The 12569-nt window shown below is 49.3% G+C and overlaps 2 protein-coding genes across 3 annotated transcripts in view; one reads left to right on the top strand and one right to left on the bottom strand.

Annotated features, from left to right (window-relative positions):
* The window catches only part of RNLS (renalase, FAD dependent amine oxidase), a 213877-nt gene extending 204846 nt beyond the window's left edge, over positions 1-9031 (bottom strand). The window contains exons 1-4 of one of the 2 annotated variants that reach the window (XM_043980955.1): positions 8890-9031; positions 8094-8199; positions 6726-6868; positions 841-999 (exon numbers count right to left, since the gene is read on the bottom strand). In XM_043980955.1, coding sequence (XP_043836890.1) covers positions 841-999; positions 6726-6868; positions 8094-8199; positions 8890-9001 — 520 coding nt within the window. In that variant the 5' untranslated portion in view covers positions 9002-9031. The remainder of the gene's footprint in view (positions 1-840; positions 1000-6725; positions 6869-8093; positions 8200-8889) is intronic. The other variant, XM_043980956.1, reaches the window with a different exon arrangement.
* Positions 9032-9175: 144 nt separating this feature from the next.
* The window catches only part of LOC122744453 (lipase member J-like), a 42182-nt gene continuing 38788 nt past the window's right edge, over positions 9176-12569 (top strand). The window contains exon 1 of the mRNA XM_043989954.1: positions 9176-10409. Coding sequence (XP_043845889.1) covers positions 10302-10409 — 108 coding nt within the window. The 5' untranslated portion in view covers positions 9176-10301. The remainder of the gene's footprint in view (positions 10410-12569) is intronic.

Here is a 12569-nt window from a genome sequence, read left to right as displayed (position 1 = left end):
TACAAAGGGCAGAACACAAGGACGAAACGCACAAACACCCTTCTAGAAGTGCAGACACACTCCGGGCTGAGGAAGGAGCCGAGAGAGGCCTGGCCTTCGATAGGGCAGCTGATGAGTGCTGACAGCCAGAATGGGGAGCCTACACCCAGAAAGAGCCAGGCAAGTACCCCTGATGAACACCGGGGCTGGAGGCTGAGGCAGAAGAAGAGGCTGCTCTGGGCATGGAGGCCGGGCAGTGCTGGGCTCACCGGGGATGGGGCTCTTCCAAGGTCAGACAGAAACTGACCCAAGACTGTTTGGCTCCAGAGATGAAATGACTTTTTCAAGCTGGAGAAGAGAGTCAGCCCCACACGGACATCAGGAGGCTGTTTCTATGCTGTGTCTCCTCTTGGGATGCCATATCGGGGCTCGGCGGCACTGGAAGACTACGCCTGTGGAGCAGGAGTCCTGGCAGGGGACTCGCCCGAGAGGGACAGCTCTGACATTGGGTCCGGGGAGGATGAGAAACCCCCTGAGGAGCAGATGAAGCAGCCTGACTGTGGGAGAGGGAGTCGGATTATGCCAAGCTGCAAGGGTACCAGGGCCAATACAAGGCACGCCAAGGGTCCCAGCAGCCAGGTTTCGAGATCAGGAAGAGCCTCCTAATGGTTACTGCTTGAGCTGTGTTAGGTCTGGCTCTGTGGACACAACTAGATGCCAGCGTGGATCAGGGACTTTTGAGGGACACAAACAGGTCTGTGAGACCCTGAAAACCACGGCTAAGACCGGGAGGCAGGTCTCCCTTTTGCTCTACTAGAAGAAGCCATCAACCCGAAGGAAATTCTGGAAGAAGAGACTTACAGTTTTTGATGTCGCCCTGGAGTTGAAGGATTTGGGGAACAGGCATCGTGAGGATGATGATATCAAATTGCTCGGAGGCCCCCACTTCCTTGTGGACTTCCCACTTGTCATCTTTAAGGTAGATTTCAGTTAATCGGTGGCCATAGGAGACCTCCACCCCTGGGATCAGAAGGAGACTGGGTTTAGATCTTCTGGGAGAGAGAAAAGGACCGGCTCTGAGGCCCACTCTCAATACACGCTGCCTCGCTGCCTGTCCCCCACAACCCCCAAAGGAGGGAGAGTGGGGGGCAGAGGGGGCACCTCTGTCCAGAAAGCCACAGGAATGGTGGATGGGGGCACAGCAGGGCAGGCAAAGGGTGCAGCTTCTTACTGAACCTCTTCACCCATGTCCCTTCCCCAGTGGTGAAGAAAAGACACAGGAAGTACCTTCCTCCACATCGCTGCGGTCACCAGGATCTGAGCTCTAGAGATGAAAGGCCCCATCAAGCTTCTGAAAGCTCACTTGGTGCAACCTAAGAAAGTAAAGGATGTTTGACTTCCTGGAGGCACATGGAAAGAGACCCTTGTCTACCTATGCATCTTCAGCCTCTGTCGGCAGACTGCAGGCAGCTCTCTCTGTGTGACATACACTCCTCAAGGCCTGGGGTTAACTGGCTATTAATCAATCAATAAGCATTTAAGCTTTGGCAACATGTCAGCTATGGTGCCAGGCTGGGAATACAGAGATAGAAATGAAGCCGTCTGTGCCTTCAAAGAGCTCACGGCGTCAGGGGAGAGACTACGTGCACATGTCAGCACACAGAAAATGAACATGGGGCTCAGGGCGGGGGGCAGGAGAGCGCCAGCACTGGGCACTGAGGGTGGGGATGAGGGCTCACAGATGGCTTCATGTACAAGGGAGAGCCTGAGCATGAGGGGAGAGCATGAGGGCCAGCCGGGGAAAAGGCTTAGAGATGAGAGATGGTGGGCTATGAGTGAGTACGAGCAAAGAGGCCACATGGGTTAAACCCCAGAGTGTGTAAAGGGAGCAGCTGGTGGACAGCACTTCCCTCCTCCAGAAACAATCATGGCTCTTGAGGCAGGGGAGGGATCTCATCTTGTTTTTCCTGAATGAAGGAGTAAATGAAAGTTGATGAGAGATAATGGAGCAGAGGCTGCTGGGCCCCAAATCTGATGGGTGTGGTCACTACCCACACAGTTGCCATTCTGCTTTTTCATTTGAATAGCAAATGAGCTCCCAAAAGGACAGGACCTGGGACTCCATAAATAGCCAAACAAACTTAATAGCACTAAAGTCCACGGGAGTTACATCCAGAAGACAGGAAATGTACCCTGAACTTGTGCCCTTGAAGAAAGAGACACAAACACTTTAAGCAGCTTCACAGCAAAAAAGAAAAAAAATCTACTTTTCAGATTTCTGTAACTCATGTTTCTTTTAAAGATAAAGGGACACAGGCAGCTAGGTGGCGCAGTGGATAGAGCACCGGCCCTGGAGTCAGGAGGACCTGAGTTCAAATCTAGCCTCAGACACTTAACACTTACTAGCTGTGTGACCCTGGGCAAGTCACTTAACCCCAACTGCCTCACCAAAAAAAAAAAAAAGATAAAGGGACAGAATGATAAGTAAACAAAATCTTACCCATGGGGGGCAGCTAGGTGGCACAGTAGAGAAAGCACCAGCCCTGGATTCAGGAGGACCTGAGTTTAAATCTGACCTCAGCCACTTGACACTTACTAGCTGTGTGACCCTGGGCAAGTCACTTAACCCTCATTGCCCACCCCCCCACCCCCCCCCAAAAAAATCTTACCTATGGATGGGACAGGTGGTGCTATGGTAAAACTTATTTGTGGTAAAGATTAATATTCCTGTTTTTAGCTAACTCATTTGGGAGGGGCCACACCTGGCCCACCCCAAGGTTACGTATGCTACTGAGGTCAGAAGGCTTTTGAAGGACCTCCCCTTTTGGGGGAGGGGAGATTGAACACTCCCTGAAGGGAGGCAGGCGTCTTCCAGAACTCAGTCTTTTTTTGGTCTTGGCCCTTGTGCTGGTGGCATGTTCGCTCTCTGTCTGGTGACTTCCCTTGCGGTGGCATGTTAGCTGTTCTGGTGGTGCGAGCAACTGTAGACTTTCAGGTTTGGTGAATTGATTACAGAAAACCCTAAATTCCTTTGAACTCGCTTAATTGGAAATGGTCTGGGTTAAGTTTAGAGTGAAGAGCATTTCTCTGTATTTCTATTTTCCTATTTTCTTATCTTTGATTCGTATTAGTTTCACCTTTGTTGTCTAATTAATTCTCAAGTAATAAAATCTGATCCTTTTGTAAACTAAAGCTTAGCAGCTCCTTTCTTATTGGCCTGGGAGAAATATCTAAAAAGGGCAGTTCAGAGCGGAGGGAGGACCTAAAAGGTCCCTCATATTTCCGGGACCCCAATATTAAGGCAAGCCACCCAAATAACACTCTGTATATCAAATTTTGGCCCTCACAGTGTAGGATAAAGTTCTGGGCTTGGAGTCAAGAAGACTCATCTTCCCAATTTCAAATTCAGCCCCAGCCACTGACTAGCTGTGTGACCCTGGGCAAGTCACTTCACCCTGTTTGCCTTAGTTCCTCATTTATTAAGTGGGCTGGAGAAGGAAATGGCAAACCACTCCATTGTCTCTTCAGAGAAAACCCCAAATAGGATCACAAAGAGTTGGGCACGACAGAAAAAGGACTGAACCACCATAGATGGTCCAAATTAAACAAAAGCTTTTTTTTGTTGCATTCTAGAGGCCAAGAACTTTGGAAATTCTGGATGCTAGTGGCATAAATAACTGGCCCATCACGTGCCAAATGCTGGATGAATGATGAATTAGATGGTACATTACAGGACGTTCTAGCCTACCTTCCCTACAGATGAGGGGTAAGCTGGGCTGGGGATCAGTGGCACACTTACTATGTGCTCTTGGTCCCCTGCACACACTACTGGAAGGCAATGTGGGAGAGAGGCATGGAAAAGCCTAGCTTTTGAGGCAGGAGGCCTCCTTTCTGCTTCTCCCTCTGCCCCTTGCTTGCTGTATGACCTTAATCAAGGCACTGTCCCTCTCTGGACATCTGCGATATAAAGGGCCTGCATGAGAGGATTCCCAAGGTTCCTTCTAGCCCAGAATCTTATGAACCTACAGGAGGAGCCAAGCTGGGGAGGGGAAGAATTATTTGCTGATTAAAGCAATCAGGGAAGAAAAGGGAGGTGCTGGTTTTAAAAATGGTACAAGGGAGGGGGATACCCTGACACCTTCAGTGTAGAGACGGATCAAGAGCGAATCTAGGCCAAAGTGTGACAGCTCCTTAGGACCCCTCAGGTCACAGTCCCAAAAGAGTTCCTTCAATGTAAGCAGCGGTAAGGTTACACCTAGAGAACAAAAGGTGGTTCCTAACATTTCTCAGACACTTCAACTTCCACTATATATACTCCCAAGAAACAATGAAGAAATGTAGACATATACAATATTTGGGGGCTGCACTATTTGTGATAAAAAGCTGGGGGGAAAGATGTGCTTGGTGACTGCCCAAGAATGGCTAAACACATCAGCATGGGAGTAGAAGCAAATATTGGCGGGTTGTAAGGAGTGATGACTATGAAGGCCATAGAAAAATGGGAAGACTTGCTTCTGTGAAGTGATGCAGAGTGAAGAAAGCTGAGGGAAAGGGACAGTATTTAAAATGGTGGCTACAGCGCGAACCGGCTTAATGTGGACATGCAACAAAGCTCAAGTCAGTTACAATGGTCAGGGGGACAGTGGAATGCTGGATGTGGAGGTCAGAGCCCACAGATTGTGTGTGTGTGTCACAGGGGTCTGTGTATGTGTATATACTTATGATATGTATACGTATATACGCATCTATATGCATATGTGTGACTATATATTCCCACATTTACTGTATGTGCATACTGTATACTTATTACCTATATACACACACATATATGTATGTATCTTAGATGTATACTTTATAGATACATATTGCATGCATATTTATATGCGTGGATGTATTATATAAATTAAATAGGGGAAAAACAAAAACCTTTGCAAACAATGAAGAAGGCTCTGGCATCTGGAACGAGAGGTCTATCATCGGTGACTAGGGAATGGGACAAATCAATAAGCAAACACAGACGTCTGATAAAAGGAACACGAGCAATGGGGACTATGATTTCCAGGCCTGGAGGCCAGTGAGCAGATGTAGTGGATGCAGAAGCACAGACGGATGACAGCCTGTGACGGATGGCTCAGACACGTGACCAAAGATGACACATGACAGAGTGGTCCTAGGAGAGGTCATCTAGTCCTCAGATGACCCAAAAAATGAAAGAAAGGGAAATGCTAACTTTTTTAAGGGCTGCTAGGTGGCGACAGCCAAAGTGCACAGAGGTCTAGGCCTGGAGTCAGGAAGACTTTCTGGGTTCAAATCTTGCCTCAGACACTCACTAGATGTGTGACCTTGGGCAAGTCACTTAACCCTGTTTGCCTCATTTTCCTCATCTGTCAAATAAGCTAGAGAAGGAAATGGCAAATCACCCCAGTATCTCTGCCAAGAAAACCCCAAATGGGGCATGAATTGTCTGAAATGACCACCGAGCAACAACATTTTTATGCAATTGCTGAAGAAAATTTCCCAGAGGCAACAAGATAAAAAGAGATACTACAGAACAACAAAATTCACCGGGAGTCCTCAGAGAGAAATACATTCAACTCACCCAGACACAGTCATCAGACTACAAAGACTCAATGATAAACAGAATTTTCCAGATAAATAAAACGGAAAACATCACTCATCAAAGTAATCCAGCTCAAATCCCTTAGGATTAAGTATTCATAAGGAGCAAACACAAAACTCTGGAGCCTCATTTTAATAAAAGTCATAGAAACCAGACTTTACCCCATGATCTTCTAACACCCCAACTAGAAATAATATTTGAAGATTGAAGGTAAATATTTTTTCAATTCTCCATCAAATTCCCAAGCATTTCCATATGAAAAAAGAAAAATCCAGTCAAAGTAGTTTATATGGAAATCAGTCCAGGAACAAACCTCTAGGTAATTCCTAGAGGGGCCGTGCAAATGGGGATAGTCAATAAGCCAACCATTGGTACATGTCAGCCAACACTCCCTTCAAAACTCTTAGTCATCAGAAATGGGTTCCATGGAATTGATACAAGGCTGGCAAAACAGAATAGTTTTCAGGAACTTCTCAGGTTTTCAGGAACCTCAGAGACCATCTGGTCCAACCCCCTTGATTAATAGAGTAGGACACTGAGGCCCTTGGAGGTAAAGAGTGGCAGAGGTTGGGTCTGAGCCCAAGTCCCCTGACTTTGAATCCAATCTAGCTTCCCACTGTACTATGCTAATGGACTTACATTTTGCTGCCTGTCCATATTGACTTTATTCCCATTGTGAAGTTCTTTTCTCTTCCCCATCACAAGACAAGTTCCTCATGGGCAGGGGCTGTTTTCTTGATGTTAAGGTGGATCCCCACCTTAATAAACATTTGTTGAATGAGTAAATGGGCCCTTCACGAGGATGATTTACTACTCAGAACAAGAAACAAATTATTCCTCCTCTGTCCTCTGTGAATTTATGTGGACAGCTTAATGGAATAATCACAAATTCCAAACTCCAGGGAATAATGCTGATTTACTTTGTAAAAAAAGGCCCAATCTCTTAAAGAAAAACTTGGAGCCCATGGAATTCTATTTTTTCCTCCTTGAATATTTTATTTTCCCAAATACATGTAAAAACAATTTTTAACATTCTCCTTTTTTTTGAGTTTTGTGTTTCAAATTCTATCCCTCCCTCCCTCTGCCCACTCCTTTCTTCAAGATGGTAAGAAATCTGATAGATCACCTGATTCTTTTAAATAATGTTTCACAATCGAAGAGATCCCTTGAGGTGCCACAAAGTTTAGATCCCCTTCTTTCACCATCATTCCTTCCACAGGAGAAGTGAGTGGCTTCAAAATACCTTGTGTCAGGAGCTCATCATAAAAACTGAAACGAATAAACACAGAAATGGTCAGCATAGGCACAAAGACCTATAAAACAGTAGATGACCCTTTTGGGAACTGCTAGAGCTTCTGATTTCTTTTTTTTTTTTTTTTTTGCGGGGCAATGAGGGTTAAGTGACTTGCCCAGGGTCACACAGCTAGTAAGTGTCAAGTGTCTGAGGCTGATTTAAATTCAGGTCCTATTGTATCCAGGGCCAGTATTTTATCCACTGTGCCACCTAGCTGCCCCCCTAGAGCTTCTGATTTCTACTAGGAGATTGTAAACTCCTTGAGGGCAGGGACTGGCTCTCCTATGTCTTTTCATTTACGGACAGAGTAGGTGATTAATTCATGCCTGCTGCCTGGTAGACAGAATGCCCAATGGTGATCAGCAATCTTTAGGACAGCTCACCTTTTCCAAGCACATTCACGGTTAAAAAGGGCTTTCCTGACAAGAATCCTGCCAGGGAGGTGGCACAGGGGACCCTCCCCCTGACAAACTGTCTCTTAGATCATCTGTCCCCAACTTGACAATTTCCTGCTAAATAAAACTGACATTCTGAGTTGAATTTCATAACAGACAAAAGGCCTCTTTTCTCAGGCATTTCCTATTTCTGTGTGTGTGTGTGTGTGTGTGTGTGTGTGTGTGTAGGGGGGGTGTTTACAAACACGCACAACAAGACAGCAGCACCCCCACATCTAAGCATCAGCTTGGATGGTCTCAAGGATGAAGGAACTAGGGGCCATTGGGATGAGGGCCTCACTTGGGGGTCATTAGTACTCTGCTACTCTCAAGGTCTAAGAGCTCAGTCAAGCAATGAAAGACATCATCCCTCATCTGTAACATGGGAAGTCTATATTCAACAAGGCTTCACAGGAGATGGGAGACCTGGATTCCGATCCTGTCTCAGCCAGTTCCTGGCTGTGTGACCCTGGACCAGTCACTTCACCACCAAGTGCCCCTGTCTCCTCATCTCTAAACTGCATTTGCGCCCTAGGGCTGTTGTGAGGAATGAGAGAATTTGTGTAAAGCATGTTGTGAGCCTTAACACAGGACACGAGCGCCAGCCTCCGTCACTGTCGCTGTCATCGCTTGAGCTCTGCTCCAGGGGCACTGATCAAACACTCCCCAGTGACCCAAAGGTCAGACCCTTCACCAGGGCTGTGGTGGTCCCAGACCACTGGCCTCTCCCTCACTCCGTCTGGCTCCGGTCCGCCCTGCCGCTCACCTCTGATGCTGCCGGGCATAGCGAGGGGTGCAGGTGATGTACTGAGCCCCCAGGTCGGCCGTGCACCCCGGATCATGAGGGCTTTGGGCAGTGGCCATTCTTCCCCCTGGAGGGATGGAGGTAGATGGGAGTCAGACAAAAGGGATCTTGGGGCGGGGGGAGGGCAGAAAGGCGTCTGGGGTCAGGTCATGCCTCCTTTAACACAGGTTTGGGCGCTAGAGACCTCCCATGAGTGGCCATTGGAAAGTGGGGGCGAGACTCGTGTCCCCTTCCTGCTTCCCTGGGCACCTGCTGGGCCTCAGTTTCCCCATCTGTAAAATGGAGCTGGGTCTGGGCGGCCTATGAGGTCCCTTCCACAAAATCTATGATGCCAGTTTCTACTTATGTGACCCTAGTTAAGGCCCTTCCCTGCCCCTGGCCTCAGTTTCTCTGTATGCACAATGAGGTCACAGGTACCAATTAATCCGCCCTCTGGGCCCCCGCCCCCGCCCCCGCGGCAAGAGCTAAAGTGGAAAGACGCAGCCTGCTGGCCTCTGGTCGGCGCATGCGCAGAGGAAGCTGCCTGGAGATGACATCACCAGCTCTGCTGAATAAAGGCAGCGAGGGCGCAGGAGAAGGGGCGGGGCTCGACGAGCTATGAACTCGGAGGCGGAGTCTCGACACGCAGACGCGCCCCCGCCCCTTCCGAGTTGGGCACGCGCCCTCCAACGAAGTCTCAGCCTGTCTAGCTGCGCATGCTCCGAGGGAGCTAGGGGGTGTGTGTGGGGGGGCACTCTGCGAAGCAGGCCTCACGCACCCGAGTCGCGCGTCTGCTCCCATACCACCACGCTCACGGAGCGTCCCCGCCTCAGCAGCGCCGCGCACAGGCTTCCCGTGAGCCCCGCGCCCACCACTAACACGCGAGCCATGGCGCCTCTGCTCCACTCAGCTCCAGCGCCTCGTCCCGCCCCTTGACCCCTAACCCCAAGGCGGCCTCGTCCCTGGGGTCACAGCGCGTGCGCACTTGCGTGTCTGGCGTGTAGTAGACCAACAGTGACCCCCCACTTGGAAGAAAATTTGAGGGGGTCAGAGGAGGGGTCTGAGACCCCCCCCTCCTCTTTGTTGTGTGCTCGGGGAGGCAATCAACCTCTGCCCTCCGGGAACTTCCAATCTAAAGGGGGTGGGGCTCGTGTGTGCCCTAATTTCCGGTCTGTCACGTGACAAAGGAAGCCCTTTCCGCGGACCCAGGCCCACTTTCCCTCTCCACTGCGGAACCTTCAGCTTCCTGGGCATGAGCCCTTGGGCTGCAAAGCTGAGCCTTGCGGGGTCATGGCAACAAGTACTTATTAAGCGCCTACTGAATGCCCCGTGTGCTTTGGGTCTGTATGAAGAGCTTAACGCCTGGCTAGGCCCGGATACAAACTGTGCCGCCCCCCCCCCCCCAAGAGGGTTGGGGTCCCGGGGCGCCTCCGCCACCAGATAAAATGAGTCCTTGCGGTCTGAGAAGCTGCTTCGCCCCGCGAGCGAGCCTGGGGCGGGGCAGCCCAGGAACACTTAAGACCGCCCGCTGTGAGCAGGGCCCCCCCCCCCCACCTGGGCTGGGACCCCCGACGCCAGGAGGACCGAGGGAGGAAACAGCCCTGTTCGGGAGGAGCCTTGGGGACGCGCGTCGGCTCCTCGGACCCGGGTTATGGCAAAGGTCATGTTTATTCCAAAACAGAGAAGAGAATGTCCGGCGTCTGTTGCTGCTCCGTGGTCAGCTGGGGACCGAGACTAGAAAGAAAAAAAGCTGCGCCCAAAAGAGGAGCCCGGGGCGGCCCCGCTACGGAAAAGGGCTGATGACGTGCGGTGGCCAACCCTGGAAGGGCCGCCGAGTGTCTGTTTGAGTCCCAAGGAAACCCTGGGGACGCCTGCCCCGCGTGGACGGAACGTGCAGCCGTGGCAGGGAAGGGCACTCAGACAAGCGCTTATGAAACCCCTTCCCCGGGCCCCTCGATGTCGGGCAATATGCCCAAAGGCAGAGGGCAGGTGGTGCCGGAAGGAGGATGAGAATACAAGCGGGTCTCTTCTTCCCACAGTGCTCCGCTAGCCGCACCTGCACCTCACCTGTGCTGCTTAGCATTAGGAGGCTTCAGGGGGAGTGTGTGGAACAGGAGGAAGCTCTCGGGGTGACGTGCATGAAGTATCCCTGGCTCTGGGCTGCAACGGTACACCCACCGCATTCTTCCAATGGAACACCGGCAGCAAGTGGGAGCAGAATCAATGTTTGGGATTGCGGCGGTGGTGGTGTTGCTTTCATTAACTGAGGCCCCTTTATTGAGGAAGAGAAGGGCTGAGGTGAGGTATCTACTCATCATCACCCTTAACTGAGTCCTCCAAAGAGGGGAGATGAGAACAAAAGAACAGATGGTCTGACGAGAATCAGACGAGAGTTGCCAGAAACTGGAGAGCTCTTCTTCTGACCTTTGTCGTTATAGGCATCCCCATGGACATTATTCAAATTGTCCATTCCCTTGTTGTCAGGCTCCAAAAGCCATCTTGTCAGCTACCTTACTGCTGCCTGTAACTACTAGTTACAAAGGGTTTAGTGTTGTAAGGTTGCTAAAATTCTAGCTAGTCTGTCTAAAATATCTAATGAGTGGTGGCCAGTAAATTAGAGGCTTTAGCAAGAGTATTTAAGTATTTATTAAAGAGCATTAGGATCTAATGATCAGAGAGAAAGGTAGAAATCTAACTTTCTAAGAGATTCCATCATCCCACCTGCCATGGCGAGGTCAGGAACAAAAAAGGACTAAGGACTAATGCTTCCTTCTTCCTCATGAAACTGGCAACATCCCATCCACATGCACACACATCTCCAAGCTAATTGGCTGGTAGCTTTGATAGTACCCACAGCAAACATCACTGATGCCAAGGAAAAGCCTCATGGCTTGCCCTCAGATGCCTTCCCCTCATGGGAGCTTTCCTACAGTAACTTTCCAACAGGTGGCGTCACTCCAATCATTATAGTGTTCACCAGTCAAATCTTGGTGGCTTATTCCTCACCTTACTGGCCATTCTCTCCTCTCCTTGAGGGCATGCCATCAATCAACAAATTCTTCACAATTCTTACAATCTCATGGACACAAACAGGATGTTTGTACCAGAGTTTCAGAATCTGCTTAATCATTGGCTAGCTGGACATGAATTTGCTCATCCTGGCAAACTTTACTCATGCCAGCTGGGGTCTGTGGTCACTAGAATGGCAGGCTTCTTCCCAAGGGCAGCAGGGTAAAAGACAGGATGCCTCCATGTCTATATCCCTCTCTCTCTCTCCCACTTTTCCAACTTAGAAATCCACCTTTGAGTCCTACATCATGATTACCCAGTAAGCCCATGAAGCAAATTTGGCTTTAGGGACAGTGTCACTGATTGCCTTCTGCTTCCCCAGAAGAAGATGGGCAGAGACCTCACTATGCGTATACTCTTCCTGCCCACCTCTTCCATTACCTTTCTTTTATACCCTCTTTCTATCTCTTTTGGGAGGGGGGGCTTGATGGCATGTGTATACACACACACACACACACACACACACACGCACACATGCACACCATTAGGACAAGAGTTCTCATGTCCCTACCTGAACAGTAGTGGTCACACCCTTCAAAGGTGGCTCAGAGTGGAGCAGGTCAGGTTAGAGGAGACTTCAGCATTTACTGCTTTCTTGGCCTATTTCCTTTATGGTGGAACATGGTAGCCAGGATAGTGAGAACCTTGGAGGTGTTGCTCCACTCGAAAAGAACAAAGCAAGGTGTGATACTGTACCTGATATGTACTCCACTTTATGAGGTGATGGTTTGGGAACTCATCATCTTTTTGAGAGGAGCAGATTGGAGTTTGGGGAGAGTAAGAACACCTTTTAGGCACAGTTAATCTTCCTGGCTTAATACATTCCACTAGCATTGATTGGGGGAGGTAGATTTTGGCAAGCTTATGCCACTAGCTTTAAAATGGACCCAGCAAGGAGGAGGTGTCCAGGTAGGAGCAGACATGGAGCAGGAAAAGAAGGAGGCTTCAGCAGGAGAGGGACAGTCTCTGCTATGGGACTATACTGGCTCTTAGAATATGCCCAGCACACTTGTGTCTCTATTAAGTTTCCACCCTCCCCACTGCCTGACCTGCATCACAAATGCTTCTCCTTACTAATTCTTTTCCTGATCCCAGGGCTGTCCAGCTAACAGGAATGGAGGGAGGAATGATTACAGATAAAATTATATGTGCTGAGTTTTTGTCTAGGAGAAAGCTGTTTGATTCAGTAAAATTTAAAGCAAGGAAATGCCTTTAAGCAAGCTATTACAGTGACTCTTCAGAATGTTAACAGAAGTATTTTGAGCTTGAGATGACATAGACCATAGGTGTACAGAGAAAAGTACATCGACAAAAATCACAGAATTTCAGAGCTGGTGGGGACCTGAGAAACCTTCTGGGATATGCCATATCCCAACAGTCTCCCCTCAA

The sequence above is a fragment of the Dromiciops gliroides genome, chromosome 2, assembly GCF_019393635.1.
Source record: "Dromiciops gliroides isolate mDroGli1 chromosome 2, mDroGli1.pri, whole genome shotgun sequence".
Classification (NCBI taxonomy): domain Eukaryota; kingdom Metazoa; phylum Chordata; class Mammalia; order Microbiotheria; family Microbiotheriidae; genus Dromiciops; species Dromiciops gliroides.
The sequence above is the reverse complement of the archived record's forward strand: the minus strand, read 5'-3'. Positions and strand labels throughout refer to the sequence as shown.